Source organism: Molossus molossus, unplaced genomic scaffold, assembly GCF_014108415.1.
Source record: "Molossus molossus isolate mMolMol1 unplaced genomic scaffold, mMolMol1.p scaffold_m16_p_4, whole genome shotgun sequence".
Classification (NCBI taxonomy): domain Eukaryota; kingdom Metazoa; phylum Chordata; class Mammalia; order Chiroptera; family Molossidae; genus Molossus; species Molossus molossus.
The window spans coordinates 73,562,765-73,589,211 of record NW_023425377.1 but is presented as its reverse complement, the minus strand read 5'-3'; the positions used below and the strand labels follow the sequence as shown (position 1 = coordinate 73,589,211).

The 26,447-nt window shown below is 46.9% G+C and overlaps 1 protein-coding gene across 5 annotated transcripts in view; it reads left to right on the top strand.

Moving 5' to 3' along the window:
* The window catches only part of SMARCA4 (SWI/SNF related, matrix associated, actin dependent regulator of chromatin, subfamily a, member 4), an 88,725-nt gene extending 66,670 nt beyond the window's left edge, over window positions 1–22,055 (top strand). For 3 of the 5 annotated variants that reach the window (XM_036242090.1, XM_036242092.1, XM_036242091.1), the window contains 6 exons: window positions 2,631–2,884; window positions 17,780–17,888; window positions 18,197–18,298; window positions 19,260–19,392; window positions 19,597–19,739; window positions 21,228–21,497. In XM_036242090.1, the coding sequence (XP_036097983.1) occupies window positions 2,631–2,884; window positions 17,780–17,888; window positions 18,197–18,298; window positions 19,260–19,392; window positions 19,597–19,739; window positions 21,228–21,260 (774 nt within the window). In that variant the 3' untranslated portion in view covers window positions 21,261–21,497. Of the gene's footprint in view, window positions 1–2,621; window positions 2,885–17,779; window positions 17,889–18,196; window positions 18,299–19,259; window positions 19,393–19,596; window positions 19,740–21,227 lie in introns of all 5 variants that reach the window. The other 2 variants (XM_036242088.1, XM_036242089.1) reach the window with 1 other exon arrangement.
* Window positions 22,056–26,447: the final 4,392 nt, after the last annotated feature.

Below are 26,447 nucleotides of genomic sequence, written 5' to 3'. Positions count from 1 at the left end.
GCCGAATAATATTATATTATATGGATATACCACATTTTGTTTATCCATTCATTCATCAGTTGATGGACACTTGGGTTTCCACTTGTTGGCTGTTGTGAATAATGCTGCTGTGAACATTTGTGGACACGTGTTATGAGGCCATATGTTTTGATTTATCAGGTATATACTAGAAGTGGAAGTGCTGGATTAAATGTTAATTCTATGTTTAACCTTTTGAGGAATTGCCAAACTGTTTTCCAGCACAGCTGCACCGTTTTACATTCCCACCAGCAGAATATGAGGGAATTTCTTCACATCTTTGCTAGTACTTGTTATTATCTGTCTTTTTTTATTTTAACCATTCTAAACATATAAAATGGTATCTCTTTGTGGTTTTGAATTCCATTTCCCTGGTGGCTAATGGCATTGAACATCTTTTCATGTGCTTATTGGCCACTTGCATATCTTTTTTATAAGTGTTTTATCAGATGTGTGATTTGCAAATATTTTCTCCTGTTCTGTGGATTACCTTCTTCATGGTGTGTTTGGAACATGAAAGGACTTTTGATGAAGTCCTATTTATCTATTTTTCCCTTATTGCTTATCCATTGGTATCATGTCTGAGAATCCAATACCAAATATTAGATCACAAAGGTTTACCCCGGTACTTTCTTTTAAGGTTTAGAATTTCAGCTTTTACATTTACGTCTGTGATCCTTTTAAAGTTCATTTTTGTATATGGCAGTAAGTTAGGGACCGACTTCATTTTTTTGCATGTGGATATCCAGTGGTCCTAGTACCATTTGTTGAAAAGACTATTCTTTTCCCGTTGAGCACGTGCCTTTTTGTATGTCATACTCAATGAAATTTACATTAATAAAAAATACATTTGCCCAAAACAGGCCCTCTCCTCTCTTAGTGGTGGACGTGTAACTGGCACCACTTTTTGACAGCCATTCTGATACCATATGTACCCAAATCCCTCAGAATGTTTATGGCTCTTGCCTTGCTAGCCATGGGACCAGAGACCCTGTATTAGATATTCCTAGGGTTGCTATAACAGTTACCACAAAATTAGTGGCTTAAAACAATAGTAATTACTCTCTCACAGTTCCGGTTGGCTAGGAGTCTAAAATCCAGGGCCCTGCTCCCTCCAAAGGTCCTAAGGGAGGATTCTTCTTTGCCTCTTTCAGCTTGTGATAGCCCTGGCATTCCTTGGCTTGTGGCCACATCAGTCCACAATCTGCCTTCATCTTCACATGGCCTCTACCCTGTGTCTCTCTCTCTGGGACCTCTTCTGCCTTTCATAAGGTCCCTCATTGGATTTTGGACCCACCCTAACATAGGAACTCACCTAACTCTATTAAATAATTACATTTGCAAAGGTTTTATTTCCAAATAAGATCATGTTCTGAGGTTTCAAATGGATATGAATTTTGGGTGACAGTATTTAACCCACCAGCCTGGGCCCACAGTACATGCCCTTCCCCATGCTGACCTTCATTCAGTTCCTCCTGCCTGCCACACGCCCTCCATGCTGTTCCCTTGGCCTAGATGCCTTTACCTAACCCCACCCTTCAGTTCTCAGCTTCAGTGTCACTTCCTCTGGAGCTCTCTTCTACCTCTAGCAGGATACATTCGCTTCACTATCAGAACACCACTTACCCTTCTTTCTGGCATTCGACATGGTTGTCACATTTGTGGGAAGTCTATCTGATTAGTGTCCATGTGCTTCCATTCGGTGCTGTGTCCTCAGTGTCAGGCCTTCTGCCCAGTTCATAGTCATAACTGATACATGAAAGACAAGTGACCAGCACACCTTTTTGGGTCCAGACCCCACTCCCTCTGGAAATCTGGCTTCTCTTTGTTTTCAGGAATAAACGTGCAAGTTACTTATCATTCAAAATGAATAAATCAGGATTGTCTTAAAATTAGTATTGTTCACATTCATGTCCTTCGACTCAGTAGTTTCACTTCTAGGAATCTGTACAAAAAAGACAACTGTCAGAAATGTTAGTAGAATAGCCATGCCCACCCCAAATAATGGAAATAACCCAATGCCTAAGAACAGTTAAGGCCCTTTGTACAATAAAATACTAAACAGGAATTAAAATTATGTTGCAGAAAAACGACAGGAAATGTATCCAGGATATATTAAGCAAAAACATGAGTCATGATATGGTATGTGGATATGAGTCCATGCTGTCTCAGTTGTGCACACGTATGTGAGAAGGGTAGGGAGATCCTGGAGCTGATTGGTGGTGGTGGCTGCACACAGTGTGAATGCACCTAATGCCACTGAACTGTTCACTTAAAACCTATTTACCCCAAATTTTGAAAGAAAGATGCAGCAGATTCAGAGCACAAGTGTTAACAGTGTCACCTCTGGGTGGAGGGATTACAGGAGTATATTCCACAGACTCCATACAGTGAAGATAAGATTCTTTAATTCTTAAAGTAAAATACAATCCTTTATTTGTGAAGGACAGGCATGGGTGGGGTGTGCTCTGGAGAGACAGAACTGGCCTTTCAGAGCCTGTGAGAGACTTGGTGTGTGTCCCACCCCAGCCAGACCCCACGGGTTTGCGCCGCGGCCTCTGCTTGTCAACCTCGGTGCTGGCTGTCCTATTTTACCACTATTGACCCTGAAGGCCATCGAGGAGGGCACGCTGGAGGAGATCGAAGAGGAGGTCCGGCAGAAGAAATCATCGCGGAAACGCAAGCGGGACAGCGACGCCGGCTCCTCCACCCCAACCACCAGCACCCGCAGCCGCGACAAAGACGAGGAGAGCAAGAAGCAGAAGAAGCGCGGGCGTCCACCTGCCGAAAAGCTCTCCCCCAACCCGCCAAACCTCACCAAGAAGATGAAGAAGATCGTGGATGCTGTGATCAAGTATAAAGACAGGTAAGCCAAGAAATGGGGTGGGCGTGTTGGGTGGGTGGATGCTGGGGGTCCTCGGAGGTGCCTTGTCTGGCTTTCCGTGTGCCTGTGAGTTCATTATTGGCTTGATCATTCCACAAACATTGGTTGAATCTGTGTGTTGAAATGCCCCTGCCCTCATGGAACCTATATTCTGGAACAAGGAAGCATACAACTGGTATGAGCAAGTGGTAGGGAGGTCGAGGAGCCCTGAGGAAAGGAGATCTGGGGGGAGTTCTCCAGCAGAGGCCAGGCGGAGAGGCCCTAGGATGAGGGGTAGCCTACGGGTTTGAGGTTAGTGATGAGTAAGGTGGAAGGAGTAGGGGATCTGTGCTGTGATGGGCACTGATCTCATGGCCAGTGGACTATGATGGAGACCAGAGTTGCTGGAGCAGAGAGGGTGACACTTTCCTTCTGTAGAGTCGCGCACCTTTGCTGCATTATCCTTATACTTACACGACAAGCAAGACCAGTTTTCATGCTGGGCCATTACAGGTCAGCCACATGTTGATTGACCACTCCAGGCACTGTGACCCCTGTCCTCACAGGCACCAAATACGAGATTGTACGTGCTTTCAGCTGCAGTGGATCTGTTTGTGGATCACATACACCACTTAAATGATAATAAGAAAATAATGGTTTTCCCACAGCCCTCCAAGGAGATGTGTGCACATTCTGCTAGTGCAGGGTGAGTTGTATGGAGCTGCAAAAAGGTGTCCAGGGACGCAAGGCCTGCACCTTTCACAGAACTCAGCTTGTGCTTCCACTCCCCAGTGTGTTACTCCACTTTCTGGTACATACCGGCCAATATGACTGTCCCCATAACAGAAGGGTTGTACAGGTTGGTTCCATAGTAACACTTTGCAGTTAGTTGTGAGGCAAAGTAAGAGAATTTTCATCTGTAAGAAGGGAAAATGTTGAGGTGTGAACTCTGGGCATATCTTTTAGAGAGATTCTTATCAAGGGTGAAATTTTGGGGGTTGGTGAGGATTATGATATCCAAATAAAGGATACAAATTGACCTTTAAAAATAATCTTATTGCCCTGGTCAGTTTTGCTCAGTGGTTAGAGCGTCGGCCTGCAGTCCAGAGAGACTCGGGTTCGGTTCCCGCTAAAGGCGCGTACCTTGGTTGCAGTTTGTCCCCAGCCCTGGTTGGTCGTGCGGGTGGCAGCCACTCAATGTGTCCCTTTTACGTCGATGTTTCTTTCTCTCTATCTCCCTCTCTGTCTCTCCCACTCTATCTGAACCAAAAATGGAAAAATTTCCTTGGGTGAGGAGAAGAAAAAAATAATCTTATTGCCCTGGCCGGGTTGCTAAGTGGTTAGAGCATCAGCCTGCAGTCCGGAGAGACCCAGGTTTGGTTCCTGCTAAGGGCATGTACCTCGGTTGCAGTTTGTCCCTGGCCCTGGTTGGGTCGTGCAGGCAGCAACCACTCGATGTGTCCCTTTCACATCGATGTTTCTCTCTTTCTCTCTCTCTCTCTCTCTCTCTCTCTCTCTCTTTCTCCTCCTCCCACTCTATCTGAACAACAAATGGGAAAATGTCCTTGGGTGAGGAGAAAAAAAAAAAAGAATAATCATATTGCCTGGCCAGTGTGGCTCAGTGGTTGAGCGTTGACCCATGTGCCAAGAGGTCACCAGTTCGATTCCCGGTCAGGACACATGCCCAGGTTGTGGGCCTGATCCCCGGTGGGGGGCATGCAGGAGGCGGCCAGTTGATGTTCTCTCTCATCGATGTTTCCATCTCTCTCTACCTCTCCCTTCCTCTCTCTCTAAAATCAATAAAGAAAACTTTTTTTTTTAACTTACTATCAAAGAGGAACAAATGACAAACTAACAAAGAGGGATATGTGAGTTCAGTTTCTGGACCTAAAAATGTAATCAGTGTCAATATTGAGAAGGAAATAGGACGCTAATTTGCAAACTTGACCTTTGAGACAAATTCCACAAAGAGAAATGTAAAAAGTAAAATATGGAATGTGCAAAAATCCAATGAAAATAGTAGACCCAGCCCTGGCTGGGTGGCTTAGTTGGTTGGATCATCATCCACATGCCTGGATTGCAGGTTCTATCCCCAATCAGGGTGTATGTAGAAGGCAGCTGATCCATCCATCTCTCCCTCCCTCCTCTCTCTCCCTCCCCCCTCTCTTCCCCCTCTCTCCCTTCCTCTATCTAAAATCAGTTATAGAAAAAAAGACATATCCTCAGATGAGGATTAAAAAGATTCTCTCTTGGGAAAAGGAAAACAGTAGACCCTGTTGTTTCTTTCTTGTTCTTGCAAGGGAAACTTAAAATTACTAAAATAAAGAAGACCCTTGAAGGTCATTGGGGCAAGGATGATTCATGCTGGTCTTTTGGATATCCATGTGGAAAAGAACCTTGACCTTGGCCTCATATCATACATATATGTTAATTTGAAATGGATAATAGATGTAAATGTGAAATGTAAAACAAAGTTCTAGAAGAAGGCATGAGAGAAACTCTTCATAACCTTGAAGTAGGCATAAACTGCCTCAACAGGACACAATTGTCACTACCCAAAAAAGACTTCACTAAAAGAAAGAACAACTGTTCATCAAAAGACATGCTCATGAAGACAGTAAAAACTCCTGCTACAGGTTGGGAAAAGAACACCCAGTTTTAAAATGAGCAAAAGGCATGAAAAGACAGCTGCAAGAAGATGTCCTGATGAGCAATCAGCATGTGAAAAGGTGTTCAGGATCTTTGCATCAGCAACATCAAATGAGAGTGAGAGGCTACAATTCTTTTAGGTGTTGACGAAAATGTGGAGCAGTTGGACCTCACACAGCTCTTTGGCAGTGTCTTCTAAAGTTCAACGTAAAGATGAACCTTCTGACCCAGAAGATTGTAAACTTGAGAGAACTGAGTGTTTGTCTACCAGAAGACTTGTACAAGCATGCCACAGCAACTTTGATACCTGCTCCCAATGAAACAGCCCAGTGTCTACCCCCAGGAGAATGTATCGATGGTGGTTCAATTGTACAGCAAAATTCTGACAGCCACTAAACCAGAGTACCACTGCTCCTTGGAAGAATCTTATATTTTGTTGAGTGAAAGAAGCCAGACACTAAAAAGTACCTGCTGTGTGCTTCCAGTTATATGAAGTTCAGAAGCTGACCCACAGTGATGAGCATTTAACAGTGGTTACCTCGCCCTGGCCAGTTTGGTTCAGCGGTTTGAGTGTCGGCCTGCAGTCCACAGAGACCTGGGTTCGGTTCCCGCTAAGGGCACATACCTCGGTTGCAGTTTGTCCCCGGCCCTGGTTGGGTCGTGCAGGTGGCAGCCACTCGATGTGTCCCTTTCACGTTGATGTTTCTCTCTCTCTCTCTCTCTCTCTCTCTCTCTCTCTCTCTCTCTCTCTCTCTCTCTCCCCCTCCCTCCTTCCCTCCTGCTCTGTCTGAACAAAAAATGAAAAAAATGTCCTCGGGTAAGGATAAAAAAAAAACAGTGGTTACCTCAAGACAGGGAAATTAATAGAGAAGGACCGTAAGGGAGCTTTCTGGGATGCTGAGAATATTTTATCAGTCTAAGTATATTTACATGAAAATGTTCATCAAATGTATACTTAAGATGTGTGCACTTTCCTCTATAAGTTCTACCTCAGTTTTTTAAAAAAGACACTTGGCAACAGCAAGCTAAACTTGTTAATGAAGTATTAGATGTTTTCAGTTCAAAAAAAAAGTCAAATATCAGTCCGCTTTCTTAGTCATCCTATGACTCACTGGAAAACCTTTCTTAGCCTCATATTTAGCTGTATCATGGGCCAAAGAATGGCTTCCACAACCTCTGCAAACATTTGTTCTCCCAGCCTGTGCAAGGTTGGGTTAGAAATCAGTCAATAAATGAAAACTAGCTTGTAGGGTTCTATGACCCTTTGTCAAGACTGTTCTAGTGCAGAATGCTGAGATCCTGGTAGGGATTCTGAGATCCAGTTTGAACACTGGAGTCACAGAGCTGAACGCCCAGCCAATGGCAGACCCATGTTGCAGTATACCTTATTGGAGGGTGTGTTGCATGGTTTGCTTTTTTTTTTTAATGCTCATGCGAGGATACCTCTTTTTTTTTTTTTTTTTGAGGTAGAGTGGGGGTGGAGAGAGACATCAATGTTTGAGAGACACATGGATTGGCTGCCTGCCACACAAGCCCGACTGGGCCTGGGGATCAAACCTGTGACTCCTAGATTCAAAGGTCAGCGCTCTAACTGCTGAACCAAACTAGCCGGGGTACATGGTTTACATTTAATTTCTCATACTCCTGGTATAGATAGCATCACAGAACTGGGAGTTCTCCATTAGACAGGGAGGAACTATAGAGGACTTAACAGGAGGACAGCATATATGACCATCAAAGGAAGCTACCATGTCCTGACGTTGAGAAACGTTTGGTTCACAGTTGGAGCAGGGTTGTCCACTTGCTTTTCTGGTAGTCATACAGGACGAGATAAAGTGTTCCCTTAAACTCAGGAGAACAGCCACGTTTTCCTGGTTGAAAAGTTATTTTATCTGGCAGATATTTTGAAAGATGATGCCTAGGTACAAAGTTGACCTATTGGATATTTCCTGATATTCTTAACAAACTGAATTTGAAACCATGGGGGAAATAACAATATGGTTCACCCTGTTGTGATGTTAAGTGACAGTCCATAGATCACCCTTACTTCTGACACCATCTGCAGAGTTCAGGGGTCTCCAAGACCACCCTCAGGACTGATGATTCTCTAGAAAACTCTCAGAACTCTGAAAGCTGTTATACTTATGCATATAGTTTATTATAGCAAAAGGATACAGATTAAAATTAGCTAACAGAAGAGGTGTATAGAGCAGCATCCAGGAGAGCTCCATGCCTTGAGCTTCCTATTGTCCTCTCCCCACGGAGTGAGTCCTAGACAGCACTGCCGGTGATATAAAATGACTTGCATAGATCATTGCCAACCAGGGAATTCTCAGTGTGTAGGGTTTTTATTGGAATTCAGTCACATAGATATGGCCAACTGCCCATGTGACTGCCATGTCTCCAGCTCCTCTCTAGGTCATGCTGATGCAATGTGACCTAACACCCCTGCTCTAAATCATATTCTTAAACGAGCTGGGCCCAAGATACCTATCAGGCAGGACACTCTGGGGTTTTGAGAGATGGCCTCCCAGGAGCCAAGGGCAAAGGCTAAATTAAGTTTTTTACAACTATATGTCATACACTGGGTAGGTTCTAAAGTACTGGCCACTGCTCCACACCAAAGAACTGTGGTAGAATAAAATTGGAGATTGCCTAACTCACACTTTCTTGTCTCAAACTTTCAATTGCTTTATTCCAGAAGAGAAAAGGAAACATTTGGATTTCGTTTTTTAAATTGCTTTCCAAAACCCTATAATTACCTAAATTTTGTACTTGAGTTCAATCTGGAGCCTGAGGAGAGAATGAATTGTTACAACTTGGTTCTTCCTAGACACCAAAGAATGATACCAGGACGATGTCAACATTTGAATTCAGAGTCGGGAGCTTGCCTTGTGGAGCAGGAGGGTGTGGTGCTGCTGTTATTGTCCCGAGTAACCACAGGTGGGAGCTAGGGTTGTACCTTGGTGTGGTGACTCTCAACAGAAGTAGCTCAGCTGTGCCTCTGCTGCATGTCTGAGCAGGGCCACCCTTCAGCAACTGGCACCATTCCAAATGTTGCTTTTCACTGTTTGTTTCAAGATCCCCTAGTTGTATTTAAATACCTGTGCAATCTTGTATTATAGTCCCTTGGTGTTTACATCCTCGTCCGTATGAAGGTAATGTCCTGTCTTGTAAGCTTTGCTTCCTTCTGTGCGTTCAGATTCAGGGCTGCCTTGCCCCGCCCCCCGCCCCCCCCCCCCCCCAACGGCCCCATGTGCCCTGTGAGTGGTACTTCCTAGGGTTGTGCAGCATGGAACCTTCGCAGCCACGGTGGCCCTCAATTGAGTCATAGTGAAAATGCACTTTATGCTGTAGGGCTACGGGAGGGGAAGCTTGGAGAGTCTGCAGCACTGTACCTTTGACCTTTGCTGGCACAGATGGCACCAGGACCCAGGGTGGCCTCAGGGAGGAGTGCCTCATAAGCAGAGTCTGAAGACTTAGCAGGGTCCCACCGTGGGGGAGTGAAGGGAATGAGTGTCACAGGCAGAGGGGACAACACGTGCCGAGGCCTGGAGGCAGAGCAAACAGGTTTCCCAGAACCAGAGGAAGGTAAGAGGCCCCCACAGGGATCAAGTCAGAGTGCAAGGCCTCGCAGGCACCTTCTCCTTGGTGATTATAAATCTCAAATGGCATCAAAGAACCCACTGGTCAACAGCCAAAATCAAAATCTGAATTTAGGAATTAAGTTGGAATTAATGGTTGCACTTCAAAATGTAAACATGCAAGTAAGTTAGACACAAGGTCGTGGGTCAGGTTGGGACCTTCCTTGTCGCAGGGCTGTGCATGCTGGCAATTGGTGTCTTCATTTCTTGATTCTTCACAGGCACTGTCTGCAGGTCTGCTAATGCCCTTGGGGCCTTGGAAAAGGTTTCAGAGAAGTGCATTTGCTGAGGCACTGTCTTGGTGGGCAGGCTCCAGAGGGCTCCATAGAACCTTCTGCCTGCCTCCCAGGCCACAGTCTCTGTGGGGGCTGTTGGGCTTGGGTGTCACAGAGATCTGGTTTCAACATGCATCTCTGCCTGTTTCCAAGTTTGCAACACAAAAATTTCATCTCCTAAATGGGGTTATAGAGACCTCCAGTGAGATATTATGGGGCCAGGCATGCAGTCCAGAAACCACTGTGGGTGAAAAGGGCCCCAGCCAGATCCGTGGTGACACCTTCAGCCCAGGTCTGAATCTGATGGGAACTGTGCAAGACCTGGAGGCACTTGCCCTCTGCCCTTGCATCTCCTTGATTAGAAAAAAAGAAGGCGGCTCTTCAGTGTTGAAAGACTATACCTTTACTTCTGAGAAAAATTGGGACAACTTAACAAGCCCAGGGAAGGTTGTCAGGTTGAGGCATTCTCTAGGAGACGTCATTGCAGGGGGCTCTGAGACTTTCAGGACGGCCAAAGGCCAGATGGGCCTTCATCTGGAGCCCGAGCTGGAAATGGGTGCATTCCAGAAGGATAAGGCGGCTCTCCGCCTGCAGGTCCCCTCCCACCCTGTACTTCAAAATGTGGGTTTCAAACTAAGTGGTTTCCCAGTTTGGGTTACTTGGGAGGGGAGAGGGGGTTAAGGGTTTTGTTTTGTTTTTAATGAGATTTGGAATTAATTGTTGAACTGTGTTAAGAGACATGCGCCCTCAGACGTGTCAGCGCTATCTGCTCGGCACTCAGCCTGGAATCTTGCATGAGAGGCACTGAGATGAGATGTCGTGAGAAAAGTCCTGATCTCATCATCAAGCCCCAGGCCAGCCTGAGTGTGGGTGCAGGCCAGGCTAAGGGCCCAGTGGGGCTCAGAGCCGTAGGAGGATTAGCTAGGTGGCCTTGTGGAGCTGTACTGTGGTTCTGAGCCTGCCATGGAATAAGCTCCCCCTGCCTTGTTTATCATATTGCTTCCATTCCCAGGCTTCCCTTCCTGCTGGTGATTGCCATTGTGAGAAAGATCATCCAAAACAAAACAGTAACAGATTTAGAAGGGCCTTAAAACTAGAATTACATAAAGCTTCAAACAGGGCAGGGACGGATACTGGACTCTAGAAACAAGTAGATATGGGTGAACAGGTTCAACCTTGGCCCCCTTCCCTCTGCTTTCCTTGGAGTCCTGCCCATGTGAGAACCTTCTAAAGTGCGCAGTGCTTTACAGCAAGCTTGTGCTACTTCTGTATGCAGGGGAAACGGTGTGTTCATGAAAATAGAAGATAGTAAGGCAACACACAAGGTATGAAGTGAAATGGAGGAAAAGGATGGAAAAAGGGGTCTGAAGATAAGGTTGAGTAAAATGAGAAATCACAGAAATCAGGTAAATTTTAAAATTAAGCTAAGAGCTAGATAAAAGGATAGAAAGATTAAGAAATGTTGAACTTCTGAGGTGAAACTAGTTTAAAATATATGTTAAATAAGGTTAAATATTAGTTGGAGGGAAGGAAGCGTGGGTGTCAGGATCCCCAGGTAGATGTGGAGGTGGGTCCATCAGCCCTGTACCGCAGCAGCAGTTTCCCAGCCTGGTGACCCCCCAAAAACACTCCCACCCATTCTCTGGATAGACCAGAGGACCCCCAGTGCCCTCGATTCCCAATGTGGGGATGCTTGGCACTTTAGAAGGGGCTTGAGGCTTCCTCTACCAATCACCTGCTCAGCAAGCATGATTCTTGAGGCCATGGTCCCCTAGCCCTGCAGAAAGTGGCTTGGATCACCCTGTACTTGCATGACCCAACTCTGCTGGCCCTCTGTGCTGCCATAAACTGGTCACATGTACTCTGTTCTTTGTCCTGGTCACGCACAGTTAATGCCTTCTGAGTGCCTGCCGCAGCAGAAGCCAGCACAGTGTAGGCCCTTGTGGTGTTCACAGTGTGCTTAAAGAAGCCGGCATGTACATATGAAGTATTGTCACATCTGGGAATGTGTCTGGATTATGATCCAGCTTTTGCCACTTGCTGTGTGACCTGGGCCTTTTATCTCTCTCCTCCAAAGCTCAGGATCTTGCTTCAAAATGTCGGTTTCAAACTAAGTGGTTTCCCAGTTTGGGTTACTTGGGAGGGGAGAAGGGGTTAAGGGATTTTTTTAATGAGATTTGGAATTCATTGTTGAACTGTGTTAAGAGACATGCACCCCCAGACGTGTCATTGGCTCATTTGAAACTATCAGCTCATTAGACACTTAATCGCCATTGGAACCTACAGCCAATGTAGCCCTCGGCACATACACTCTGCCATAAAACTTCCCCCACCCTCTCTCTGTGCTGGAAGAGTGTGCTAGAAATGCAGGACAGGCATCCCACAGACCATTTTCATTGGTGGGTGTCTTCGTGAATATCATTTCCCTCTCACTCATGCGTAGTCAGAATTTTTTCTGTACTGCAGAGCTGTATATTCAACACTGAGATTGATCTTTTAGGGGTGGATGGATGCTCAACAGGTAGAGGCTCTTAGTAAATATTTGTAAGTAAGTGGATCTGCCCTAGATTTCTTAGTTTTCTAATCCTTAAGATACTTTTGAGTTGGTAATGTGTCCAAAAATTGAGTCCGGGAAATAATTCTGTACTAATGCAGTTCCCTTTAATGTGTTTCCTCGTTTCATTTCCTATTTTTGTTTATGGAGTACCTTCTAAGATCTGTTTCAGATAAATATTTCGCTAAATCAGGTTTGAAAATACTGAGTTGCTCATATCCAGGAGCTTTGCTGGCTCAGTTCACTGCTTGAGAATCAAAAGATAAAATGGTCCCAGGGCTAAAAGATGTCATAGGAAAATTGCCTGAACTGGACTCCAGGAAGGAGAGCAGGGCTGAGGGACTCCTTCCAGGAGATTGGGACCACTTCTATACTTGGCAAGTGGGATCTGTCTTGAGAACCATCTTCGATTGATTGCTTGTGCCCACCTCAAACCATGGGAGCTCAAGGGATCTATTTTTTATGTCTGCCCCCTCAGAGGATGTTCAAGTGAGGACACCAAGCAGTATGTTACCATCCTGGTACCTTCTTTCTGTTGTTTTCACACCAGGGGTCAGCAAACCAAATATGCAAATTGGTGGGGGGGGGGGGATCTGGCCCATCACCTGAGTATGTTTAGCCTGTGAATTAAGAATTTTTATCCTCACCTGAGGACATTTTGGCATATATCTTTAGATAGAGCGGGAGGAAGAGAAAGAGAGAGAACCATTGATGTGAGACAGACACATTGACTGGTTGCCACCCACACGACCCCAACCAGGGCCCAGGACAAACTGCAACCAAGGTGCTTGCCCTTAGCGGGAACCGAACGCAGTTAAGAGCGTTGGCTCTCCAGTCTGCGGGCCAACGCTCTTAACTACTGAGCCAAACAGGCCAGGACAAGAATATTTATTTATTTATTTTCTTGGTTGATTTTGAGAAATTAAAAGACTGCTATCTCATGATGTGAAATTATATGAAATTCAGATTTCATTGTTTATAAATGAAGTTTTATTGGAACACAGCCAAAACTCATTCGCCTGTATAAAGTCTATGGCTGCTTTTGAGTAACAGTGGCAGAGTTGAGTAATTGTGACAGATAGGTATGGCCCACAAAGCCTAAAATATTCAGTGACTACAGAAAATGTTTGCTGACCCTTGACTTAGAGCAGTATATGATAAAGGATGGTAGAGCCCCTCACTGACTTGGCCTACGGGATTTCTCAAGTCTTGCCTGCCACCTGTGTATCTGTAGCCAGCATTCATAGCCTCTATGGTTTTTCTGTCTGTTTAGCAAGGACTGCGTAGGGATGAACCCTTAGATACTGGGAGTCCATAGTTCTGTCCTTTCAGGTGCTGCTGTTCTCTTCTGATTCTCTTTGTTTCTCTTCCATGTGTTGTAATTTTATTTTAAGGCTAAACCCAGAAATATACTCAAAGGGATGTGTCGGTTCAGACTTTTGGCTTCATTTCTATCCTCAACCCTGCCAGGGCAGCCAGACATGGGGCAGGGCTGGGGATAGAGTTCTAAACTCTGTCCATGGAAGCTTTTTCAGAGTGAGTCTCACAAGACAGAAGGCCGATGTGCTGTGCTCTGTGGGCAGTGGGACTCCTGGTAGTTGCTTCCAGAGTCTTTTGTAGAACAGGATAGTGGAGGGTGGTGAGGCACCCTGGTTAGACCCAGGTTCAAGCGCTGCCCCATGACCCTGAGACTTTCACCCTGAGCTGTCTCTCCTCTATTCATTAAATGTTTTTTGAGCACCTACTGTGTACCAGGCTTTTGTTCCAGGTGCCAAACGATAGAGTGGTGAACAAAACAGGCAAAGTCTCTGCCCTCACAGCTTGTGTTCTGGGTATGGTGGGGTGGATGGTAACTTCTGTTGACAGAAAGAAACTATTCAGGGCAACCAGCTTCATATCTAATAATGTGAAAGGGAAAATATCAAAGCTACTAGAAGAAAGTGCAATACTTCCTTGACCTTGGAGTAGGCAAAGATTTCTCTAACAGCTCAGGCGAAACACCAAATGTAAAAGGATATATTGATAAATTAGACTTTGATTAAAACCAAGATCTGTTCACCAAATGACCACCCAGGGATTAAGAAAACACGCCATAAACTGGAGAAGGGGTTTGCAATAAATGTGTCCAACAGAGCACCCTCAGGGGAAGCATGAACAGATATGCCTGAAAGAGGCTGTCAGCCCCACAGTGCACCTGTGAAAAGGTGGAAATGTGAATTAAAACCACAAGGAGATAGCAATGCACACCTAAGACATAGACTACCCACATCAACGAGGAGCATCAGGAGCAAGTGCAGCTGCACAGAACCAGGTGCTCACCTGCTGCTGGAGGATGGACACAGTACCTTCTGAAGCTGTATGTCCCCTGCCCTGTGACCAAGCACTTATCCCCCCCCCCCCCGCCAGGTAAATTCCTGAGAGATGCAAGCCGAACAGTCAGACACAAGTGTCCACAGCCACTTGCTTTATATAATATCTAAAACCAGACGCAGCCTAAGTGCCCCTCAACAGCAGACAGGCAAGTGGACCACGGGGAGGGGGTGTCTGCTCTGAAGCACAATGCAGTTGTCTAAACAGTTAGTTACTGCAGCATGCACCCACGGGGATAAACCTCACGGATGGCGTTGAGGGGTGCTACCAGGCCTAGGAGTTCACCCTGTGTGATCCTGTAACATCAAGTTCAAGAAGAGACCATGCTCAGCCAGTGTCGACGGTCAGGGAGGCTCACAGGAACCTTGAGCACCTCGGGGAGCTGAGTGCTGAAGATTTATACTTTTGTTTTACATTTCAAGCCTCCTTTTCTATTACGAGGTGTGAGGGCAAGGTGGGCGGGTATTAGAACACTCACAGGAGAGGGTGACATTTGTGCTGAGGGGGCGGGAGCCTGGGTTTCTTGGGGGAGCAGTGACATTGTGTGCCCTGAGGTGGTTGTGAGGAAGTACAGAGAGGGGTGCTGACATCTGAGGCCATGGACAGCCCATTCTGGAGAAGTATGCAGCCATCAGAAGGACTTTGGATGTATTCCCAGGAGATGGGGAACTATGGGATATCCACCTCTAATAAAGAGATGAGGGTGGATGAGCCAGCCTGGATGGCTCTTGGCCCCAAGGCAATTACTTAGGGTTTGGGGGACTCCCCAAGGGACTTCTGAACAATTAAAATCGTACATCAATGACTTTCCAAGAGGCCTTGGTGTCTGAGAGAGGACAGTTTTAAAAGTCCCCTGTCATCCTGGCATCCTCTCCCTTCCTCACATGCACCCCGTTCGAGGCCATCTGCACTCAGAGCTCTTGCAGCTGAGAAGGGTTGTTGGGTTGGGTGGCAGCGTGGGCCTTTATGCCTCAAGATTCGATTCCCCCAAAGGAGGCCCTCAAATAATTTGCTCTCAAATAATTTCTTAGGCTGACAGGGGAGAGGGGGTTTTATTATGAAACTTTCTGCTATATTACAGCACCAAAGTCATACCTCCGGAGCTTCCTGGAGGGCCACACGCACCTCTGAGGATGGCCGCCTGCATGGATGTCACAGATGGTGGGGCGTGTGGCCAGGCTCAACTGGCCCTGGCACTGCAAGCAGGGCTTTTCAAGCTGGGAGTCTGTGCCCATTAGTGGGCTGTGAAATGAATTTTGTGGGTCCCCACTGGCATTTCTCAGTGAGAAAGAGTAGAAATCAGAGTCCATTGCACTTTGTATGAGAGATTATCACCCCACAGATCTTGTTATTTTATACCTGTGGGTGCAAGTCCTGGGTCAGAGTGTAAAATGCAGTGCTCCCCATCGTCATGCCCAAGTGTGGGATGACACTGCCGTGAGAAAGTTGCCTGTTCTCATTTTTGGAGTTTACATAAATGAATTCTAGTTGCTTGTGGTCAAAGCCACCCACCAGCCTGTTCATGAGAGAATGGAAGCCTGTGCCTCCAGGAATGGGCATGACAGCCTAGAAGTGGCATGCCCTCCCTTATCTGTGACTGCTGGACCCGGCACAGGCCAGGGTATGGCTGAAAGGCAAGAAAGCGGGAGGCTCTCGCTTGCTGGCCTCCCCACATAACACTGGGAAGGAAGGCAAGGCTCAAGGTGGGCTGTGTCCAGCCAGGGCAGACTGAACTTTTTTTTGTTTTGTTTGTTTGTTCAGATAGAGCGGGAGGGAGAGAGAGGAAGAGAGAGAGAGAGAAACATCGATGTGAAGGGACACATCGAGTGGCTGCCACCCGCACGACCAACCAGGGCCGGGGACAAACTGCAACCGTTTTGCCTTAATTTCTTCATCACAACAATTAAAATAACAGTGTGGTGAGAACTCATGTTAACATATGTCTGGTCCAGAGCAAAGGCTGAGTGATGGCAGTTGTCCAAGACAAGTAAGTAAGGTGCAGGGACCTGGTTCTATCCCTTGTCTGTTAGGCCAGGGGCCTCATGAGGCATAAAAAACCCCAAGTGAGCAAAAGTCTTCCAGGGATCCCACTGGGAACAACCTCAGGGAGGAAGTACCAGCCAAGCTGCCCCCATAAGGCCATTATGAAATTGGGGTGTCCAGCAACAAAACCCGAGAAGCTCATGTTGTCACTGCTGTCTTCCAGAGCAGTAAACAAAAACAAGAACGGAGTGTGGGCAGACAGCGGGGTAGAGCAGGCAGGCTGCCCTGTCCTTTGAGAATTCTGTTGAAAAAAGGAAAAAAGCAGAGCCAAAGGGGCTCAGCCCACTGGAAGCTCTGAGCCCGAATCACCTGTCTCAGAAGTGGTTGAAAAGCCCTAGTCATGAAGCAGCCAGAAGGAGCTCAGGCAGTGGAGCAGGACATCTTGACAGCAGGACCTGGATGAAACCATGGCCAGAATGTGTAGGTGCCTTGGTGAAGAGGGGGTCCTAGAGGACAGAGTCGCCACCAGGTTGCCAGCTCCCTGGATGGCGGCCCTGAGCCTCTACTGTCTGTTTCTGGAGACCCACTGGGACTCCTGGGCAGGTTAGATTCCTCGAGACAGAACCACCATTCTCAGGGCTAACTGAAGAGCAGGGGGGATGGGCACTAGTGAGCTTTGTCGTCTCCCCTGGTCTTTCAGGCCTTGCATTGCCTGTTCACTGCCTTCTCAGGAGTGACGGCACCTCTGAACTCCTCTTTGTAGCAGAGCCAGGCTCAGGTGTGGCACGACCTGCTGGCCTAGTACATGGTTGACTCCAAAAATGAGAACCAGAAGAAGGCCGGGATGCCTTCTTCTGGATGCAAGAAGGCCGGGTCATCTCTCATGGCCACACATGGCACATTTTTCCTCTGCTCCCTTGTGGAAAACAAGTGCTTTCTCAATGGAAAGGACTAGAAAACAGCTTTTATCTTTCATTAACATCTTGCTGGTGGGCATCTTTGCTCCTGGGTGTTTGCCAAATTCTCTGAAGTTTATTGCTCCTAAGTGCTGCCTGCAAGAGACGACATGCTTGCAAAAGTTATTTCTGAAAATGCTGGCACTCTGCCCCCAGCATGAGCAAACTGATTTTTGCATTGTGCATAATCGTGATCTTTCCAGGGCCGAGGCTTGCTTTGTACGGCACATGGCTGAAGGGGTTAGGGAAGTTGGGTGAGCACAGAGCCTGGTTTGAAGTGCATCCCTAGCCTTTACATGCATGGTTGCCTCAGGAATGATCCAGAGCTCTCAAGACAGCACATATGTACAGGAAATAACTCCTGAGTCCACTTTGATTTTCTTACCCTCACTGTCATCAGACAGTGGGGGCTGGGGCTTCCGCAGTTGGCAGGACCTGTGAGTGATACCCACTCTCTCCCCTTACAGTAGTAGTGGACGTCAGCTCAGTGAGGTGTTCATCCAGCTGCCCTCCCGCAAGGAGCTGCCTGAGTACTACGAGCTCATCCGAAAACCCGTGGACTTCAAGAAGATTAAGGTAACCCCAGAGTCGGGGGAGGGGCTCTCACTGACCCAGGACCTTGGGCCCCCTGGCTAAAGACCCAATCATTGGCTCTTAGCAGTCCTTTTGGCTTCAAATGTCCCAAGGATGTATCACCAGGTAACCAGTGTTTAGGGTTCCTTCAGGGTTACCCACAACTCAGGCCTTAATCATGTGGCTCTTCTATTCAGTGGGTCTGGGCTTCTGAGTCTGTACAGAGGAGTCTCTGTACAGACTTCCAGCCCTAGGGTCCCCAGGCATGAGATGGAGTCCCAGGGTAAGGCTGCTTCTCTGGCCCCCCACAGGAACGCATCCGCAACCACAAGTACCGCAGCCTCAACGACTTGGAGAAGGACGTCATGCTGCTGTGCCAGAACGCGCAGACCTTCAACCTGGAAGGCTCCCTGGTGAGGAGAAACCCATTCCCGGCCTTTGTCACCTTCACCGCTGGACCCTAAACCAACATACCCCTTACTTTATTTTGAATTGGCTGGCTTAAAAATAGTTCCCAACAACTTGGAATATTATACTAATTACAAAAGTAATATATGTTCATTACTGAAAAACAGGACAGCCCTGGCTGGTTTGGCTCAGCGGTTAGAGGGTCAGCCTGCTCCAGAGAGCTCCAGGTTCGGTTCCCGCTAAGGGCACGTACCTCAGTTGCAGTTTGTTCCTGGCCCTGGTTGGGGTCGTGTGGGGGGGCAACCACTCAGTGTGTCTCTCTCACATAGGTGTGTGTCCCCCACCCGGCTGTATGAATGCAAAAATGTCCTCGGATGAGAATTTTTAAAAAGGACAGAAATTAAAGACAAGTGAAATAAAGAAAGTAGACTCAGTCCCTTCGATCCAGGATGGCCCTGTGAACAATTTGTGTTTATCTTGGAATTTTATTTTTAATTCATTAGGAAACTCTTGAAAGGAATCCTATGGATGTATCCTTTCCCATAATAAAATTCACACACACACACACACACACACTCTCAATGTAGCAAAGTTTTCCTGAGTGTTTGGGATAGGTGCCTACTGGAAAAGAGGTTTTACAGTAATAAATTTGGGGGAAATGCTGGCTTAAACAAAGGGTGTGCATTTCTGGTTACTACATACCTTCTCAGAGCCTTTAAAAGTGCTTGCTGTGATTCTAGGGGAGGAACCTTCAACTGTTTCTAAACTAACACACCTGACCTTTTGTCTGGAACCATTTCATAATCCTGGTGTTCTCTTGGGCACCGATTAGGAAAGGATAGTTGAGATGTCCCTCTGCCCCATATGGGCTGCTCTGGCCAGAGCTGTGGCTGGGTTAGGTTGGGATGGGCGGGCAGCCCCCACTTGGGGCCCCAACCCACTTGATCCCTGTGTGTTTCTGCCCAGATCTATGAAGACTCCATCGTCCTGCAGTCCGTTTTCACCAGCGTACGGCAGAAAATAGAGAAAGAGGATGACAGTGAAGGCGAGGAGAGTGAGGAAGAGGAGGAAGGCGAGGAGGAAGGCTCGGAGTCCGAGTGTGAGTCCCAGGGTACTTGGGTGGGTGGTTGTGGCTTCCCAGGATGGTCAAGATCTCGGGGTTCATGCCCACCCAAGAGAGCCAGAGGACTCATGCCCCGTCCATTCACAGCCCACCAGCTCCCAGGTACCCCCATCTCAGAAAGCGCCATGTTCTTCCGAGCTCATGTCCTCTTTTTTCCCCCCTTTCTGGTCCCTACTGCAGCCCGCTCAGTCAAAGTGAAGATCAAGCTGGGCCGGAAGGAGAAGGCACAGGATCGGCTGAAGGGGGGCCGGCGGCGGCCAAGCCGTGGGTCCCGGGCCAAACCAGTGGTGAGCGATGATGACAGTGAGGAGGAGCAGGAAGAGGTAAGGCCCCAGGGCCCTGGGATAGGCAAGAGGTCTTGTGGCAGTTGGGTCTTTGGAAGTTCATCCCCATGCCAGGTCCTGGACCCTTATACCATGGTTCCTTTGAGGGTAGATGCTCTCACATCCCCACTCCACAGATGGAGAAACTGAGGCTCAGCATTTTATGGCATGTAACTCAAACTCAAGTCCATGTGACTCTAAAACCAGATGCACCAGTGAGCATCTAGGGGCAGGGTGGGTGTCCCATTCTGTTCCTGCCATGACAGTCTGCACAGCTACCTGCCAGGACCCTAGGGTTGTCCTGTCATGGCCCAGGTGGGACCGGGTCTTTGTTGAGCTTGGGCCAAGCAGAGGACACTGGGATTAGTGATTACCCCATTCAGTCCCTGTCCCCTCATCATCTGCCTTCCCCAAGCACAGTGCCTTGCTGTCTGGTCACAGCTGTCACAGTGTCCTCTCCCCATGTGACACACAACATGTGCCTTGGTCTCAGCTCTTGGCTTTGTTCTGGCCAGCCTAGGAGGATTTCCTAACAATGCTACTGGGTTTAAAAAAAAAAAATCCTGGCTCCATAACTACAAAACAACACAGAGCAAACACTGGGAATAGGGCTGATGCATGTACCCTGTCACAGGCTCTGGTCCCCACACACCAGGGAGAAGCTACAGGCTTGTCAAGCCCACAGTTGGCAGTTTGGGGGTGAGGGGTGTGGAAGCGGACCCACTTGCTAGGTTTAAATAAGCTCTGCCTCCAGTCTGGACCCCTGGCCCTTCTTCCCTGCTGTGGAACCTAGGCAGTTCTCTTCACTCTGAGACTCAGTTTGTACTTCTACAAAGCAGGTAGGAGGACTGGATCATAGGGCCAGGCTCCTAGCCAAGCTCAATAAGCCATTTTGGTGTAGCTCTTTTTCTGTAGCCTTTTGCAATAACAACAGAACTAAGTACCTTGGAATTAATCTGACCAAAGACATACGTGACCTTATGAGGGTGTCATTGATGACGTGAACACGGAGAGGAGTGCCCATGCTTCTGGAGCGGAGGTTTGGGTTATAACAGTGCCCCATCTGCCCAGTCCAGATCCAGCAGGGCATTTTATGACCCTTGCCAAGCTGCTTAAAATGTTTAAACAAAAGAGCAAAGATCTGTCGTGGTTTGGAACAGCCAAGGTGGTTTTGAACCTCAAGATCCAGGGGCACAGGGACGGGGCAGGCGGCAGTGGGACAGAGCATAGAGGGCCTGGGAGCCTCCCAGATCCCTGGGAAAGGTCCATATGGGTACAGGGGCCAGTCCTCAGGAGAAAAATGATGTTGGGGTATGGTGTGGCAGAAGGGGCTGAGGCCAAAGGTCGCTCCACCTCCAGCCTTACAGTGCCTGTGTTGCTCACACACACCCAGGAAAACCAGTTCCATTGCCTGCACTGGTGTTTCAGTCTCAGGGTCCCCTTGAGGGTGCCAATGACTCATGCTCTCTCCTCCTGTCCCCACTCCAGGACCGCTCAGGAAGTGGCAGCGAGGAAGACTGAACCCGACATTCCAGAGTCTCAACCCCAAGCCCCTCATCCCAGAGCCGAGGTGGTATAGCTCTTAGCAGTAACGGGTAGCAGCAGATGTAGTTTCAGATGTGGGATAAAACTGTATAAACAAAAATCTTCCATATTTATACGGCAGAGAAGATGTAGGACTGTTTGTGTCTGGTCCTGTCCTGGCATCAGTAGCGTTTGTTAACAGCATTAACTGTTTAAAATTACAAAAAAAGAATTATGAATTGGGGAACATATGACACCTGTTTTTCTTTTCCTTTCCTGGCAGTACTGTTGCGGCCACAGTTTGGAATCACTGTAGTTTAAGCCGTGGATGCATGTGTGTAGCCGTCCACTCCTTGTACTGTATTTTATTGGACAGGTCACACTCGCTGGGGCCCGGGGTCTGCAGGCCCGGCGGGGGTATGTCAGTGTCACTGGATGTCAAACAGTAATAAATTAAACCAACAACAAAACTCATAACTTTGCCTTCTGGTGGACTCATTCCCAGCTCCTGGTGCATGGGTGGTGCAAAGTCCTGGCAGTCTATGTGGAGCCTCGTGTCCTCCTGTCCCCAGACCCCAGGTAGCCTCTTTCACAGGGGTGGATACTGAGGCCCTGGCCTCACACCATTTAATGACAAGCTCAGACTCTTGGCCCTACTGGGTGCCACTGTCATTCCCATCATTTGTTCAAACTGCCCTGTCACTTAGGGAGCTGGTCACATAAACAGGCAGGTGCCATACAGAACTGTCAGCATGTGATGCACGAAGACCAGGGCATATGGGAGCCCAGCAAATAGGCAGGGCTTCCAAGTTCAGAAGACTGTGTTTTCCCGAATCATTGTCATACTTGCCTTTACTTCAAACATGGTTTCCTTTAGTTTTTTTTAACATAATGGCTGCTTTCAAGCCCAACATCTGGACCTCCCTCAGGAAGGTTCTATTCACTGCTTTTTTCTTAAGTGTAGGTCACCCTTTCCTGTTTCTTTGCATGTCTTAAAGTTCTTTTGTTCAAAAGTGGACATTTTATTTTAAATTTTTATTTATTGATTTTTGTTGTTGTTTTGTTTTTTAAGAGAGAAAAACATTGATTTGTTGCACTCATTGGTTGATTCTTATATGTGCCCTGGTCAGAGATCGAACCTGCAGCCTTAATATATTGGGATGATTCTCTACCCAAATGAGTTACCCAGCCAGGGCCAAAGTGGACATTTTTAAAATAGTAAATTGTAATAACTCTGAATTCCAAATACTCCTACAGAGAGTTGTAGTATTTTGGTTTTGGTTTGTTTGTTTGCTTGCTTAGTCATTGCTGAACTAACTGCAGTCTCCGTCTCTCTCTCAGTGTACAGCAGCTGAGGACTATGCTCAGCATTTTTGTTTTTGTTTTTAATTCCTTAATTTTAATCTGGCTTCTTCTAGGAGTTACACTGGGTCAGCCTAACTTTTGGGTCAGCCAGTAATGGCTCAGAGGTGGTGCTCAAACACTGGAGTCAGTGAGGCCCCGTCTAGTGTCCTGGGCTCAGGCATTTTGCAAGTCAGACCTACCTTTGCTCCCTGTCCGTGCCTCTTGTGTTTTCTCAGCAGATGCATTCGACCTCCCTTTGAGCAGGTTGCATAGATTTGTGGATTGATGGGGCTCTCTCCAGCTCTCCCAATCATGCATATAGTCCTTCAGGATGTGTGAGACCGAGTCTGTCTCATTCCCTGGACCTCTTGTTGTCTGATTTTATCAATCTGTTGCAACCAGGATCCCCACCTCAAGCTAGTTAGGATATCTTGGCCTTGCCCGTTGATTTTATTCTGAGATCCCTGCTAGTTCCACTATCCCCAGGGGCCTGAGGTTTTCCCACTCGGTTCCAAATCAAGTCAACCCTCCAGGAGTGATTTTTATGGCAATGGGAAGGATCTGGGCGGCCCAGGCAGGGAAGTGGGAGGGACAAACCCAGGCAAAAACAAAAACCAATGTCCTACTATTCTGCTATTCATTCGGTTTTCTTCAATAAATGCTTAATTTGTTAAATGCCTTTGATAAATCTCCAGAATCCTGATGTTTTTGACAACTGTGTCTAGTTTCATTCATGATGTTACAGATGAGATTTGCCCAGATCCTCTGTCATTTTGGAAGTCCACATTTTTAAAAATAGCTTTGACTTTGAATATATTTTAATTTTTACAGAAAATCGGTTCACCAAACCCTTGATTTCATGGTATTCAGGATGAGGCCAATTTATACAATGAGTCCCTTGAGGGGGAAAAAGAGTACACTTAGCACTTGAAAATGAGAAATATATGATGATATAGTTTGTTGGTGAATGGCAGCAAAATCCAAAATAGTATTGACTTAAGTTAGACACAAGTTCATATTTCTCTTATGTCAGACTCTGGAATTGGTGCCTCAAAGTGTTGGAGAACAGCTCCTGTCTTTGTTGCTTCAGTAGGTACCACCTTATGTCCAAGATCATCTCATGGCCCAGGGTGGCTGCTGGGGCTCCATCTATCCATGTCACATTTTCAGCCATCAATGAGGAGACCCCCCCCCCCCACACACACACACACCTTTAGAGGCCCTCTCTGGAAACAGACACAGCACTCTTATGTGTTAGTGGCTACAACGTAGTCAAATGGTCACACCTAGCTGCATAGGAAGCTGAGAAATGCAGCGTTTCCATGATTGCCTGTGTGTCCAGCTAAAGATTCAGTCTGTTGCTCACTACCCACTTCCTTATCTCCAGTTTTCAGATGTGAAAACTGTGGCACAGAGAAGGGAAGCATTTGCCTGAGATGGCTAGTTTGGAAAAGGTGGTTCTAAACCTGTCTTGCCTTCCTCCCATGCCAGGTGGTTGGGAGTTTGAATCCTGGCCCTGCCAATTCCAGGCTCTGTGACCTTGGGGAGCTCTACCTCTTAGCCCACGGGGAGACAAAAAACTAAAAAATGCTCAGGAAGGTTTCTCCTTCAGGCATTTCTGTATTTTCTGTGACAATAAAAAGGAAAATCAATATTTTGAGAAAAATGAAGGGTATCAACAGGAAGAGTTAGTTTGGCTGACCATTCATGTGTGCAAAGCCCATGGACACGTGGGCTCCGGTAGGAATGAGAGGTCACAGCTCTAGGTTCCCTGGCTTGGCTCTTGCTCATCAACCTTGGCCTGAGATCCTAGAACCAATCTCATGTGGCCATAAACCAGGAGCCTCTACCAGTCTTGACTCCTGCTGCTCCTATGATAGCTGCTTACTGCCCCCCCCACACACACACACACACACCAGCCTTTGCTCTCAGCACCCATTTATCAGGATGGCCCTTCCCCTCCATATCTGCCTTGCTGGTCAGTACCGTCCTCCCCCATTTCTCCCACTAACCCTGAGGGGTGGGGAGCTTCATTCCTTTTTCACAGTTGATACAAGCAGGGCTCAGAGGTTGAGGTACTTGCCAACACCACACAGATTTGAGCTCAGGCTTGTGGGCCACAAAAGTCCTCGGTGGCAGGGACCTGCTTGCTCTGGGTCTGGAGGAAGAGCCTGGGGTTTGGCAGATTGAAATGGTCCCATTGAAAAGGTGGTAGGCTGAGCAATGGGGTGCAAGTCTCTGTGTCCAGGGAGGGAGGGTAGATAGTAAGTCATGGGTGGGGATTTCCATGGAATGGCTTAAGACTGGAATGTCATGTCAGGGCAAGACAGGAGCCCATGGAGTGCCTGACCCAGCGGGGACTGGGAAGTGGTGGTCAGGAAGACTGGGACTTCATATGGGACAGACTGCCACATCTCCCATCCTACACACAGTTCTAGAACCTTGCAAGTCCCCTCATCTAGAAATAGAGTTTAGCCCTGACTGGTTTGGCTCAGCGGTTAGAGCATCAGACTGCGGTCCAGAGAGATCCGGGTTCAGTTCCCGCTAAGGGCATGTACTTCAGTTGCAGTTTGTCCCTGGCCCTGATTGGCAGCCACTTGATGTGTACCTTTCACGTCACTGTTTCTCCCTCTCTCTCTTTCTCCCGCTCTATCTGAACAAAAAAATGAAAAAATGTCCTTGGGTGAGGATTAAGAAAAAAAGAAGAAAGAAATAGAGTTTAACAGGGGCACTTAAGTATATTAAAAAACTTGATAAGCTTAAAGGGAGAGATTGATAGCAATACAGCCATAGTAGGAGACTTTAACACCCCGCAGACATCACTGAATAGATCTTCTATCTAGACAAAAAATTAACAAGGAAACAGAGACCCTAAATGATGCACTAGATCAGATTAATTTAATTGCTATTTACAGAACATTTCACCCCAGAGCTGTAGAATATACATTCTTTTCAAGTGTACACGGGACATTGTGTTAGTACACAAACTAAGTCCTCAAATTCAAGATTGAAATATCAAACATCTCAGATCACAAGGGCATGAAACTAGAAATCAGTTACAATAAAAACGCTCAAAAACATTCAAACACATAGAGGCTAAATAGCATGTTACTAAACAATGAATGGATTACCAATGAGACCACAGAAGAAATAAAAAGCTTCCTGGAAACTAATGAAAATGAATACACAACAACACGAAATCTATGGGACACAGAGAAAGCAGTCCTGAGAGGGAAGTTCATAGCATTACAAGCCTACCTCACCAAACAAAAACAAATTTCTAATAAGCTATCCAACCCTACAACTTAAGGAATTACAAAGAACAAAAAAAAGTCAGAGTTAGCCCTGGCCAGTTTGGCTCAGCGGTTAGAGCATCAGCCCACAGTCCTGAGAGACCCAGGATTGGTTCCTGCTAAGGGCATGTACCTCGGTTGCAATTTGTCCCCAGCTCTGGTTGTGCGGGAGGCAGCCACTCGATGTGTTCCTTTCACATCCATGTTACTCTGTCTCTCTCTTCCTTTCTTTCCCTCCCATTCTGTCTGAGCAAAAATGTCCTCGGGTGAGGATAAAAAAAATTTAAAAAGGCCAGACTTAGTAGAAGGAAGGAAATAATAAAGATCAGAGTGGATATAAATTACATAGTAAAAAAAAAAAAAGATTAATGAAACCAAGAGCTGGTTCTTTGAAAAGATAAACAATCGATCAACCTGTAGCCAGACTCACCAAGAAACAGAGAACCTAAATAATTAAAATTTTAAAAAAACGAAAGAGGTGAAGTAACAACGGACACCACAGAAAATACAAAGGATTGTAAGGAAATACTATGAACAATGATATGTC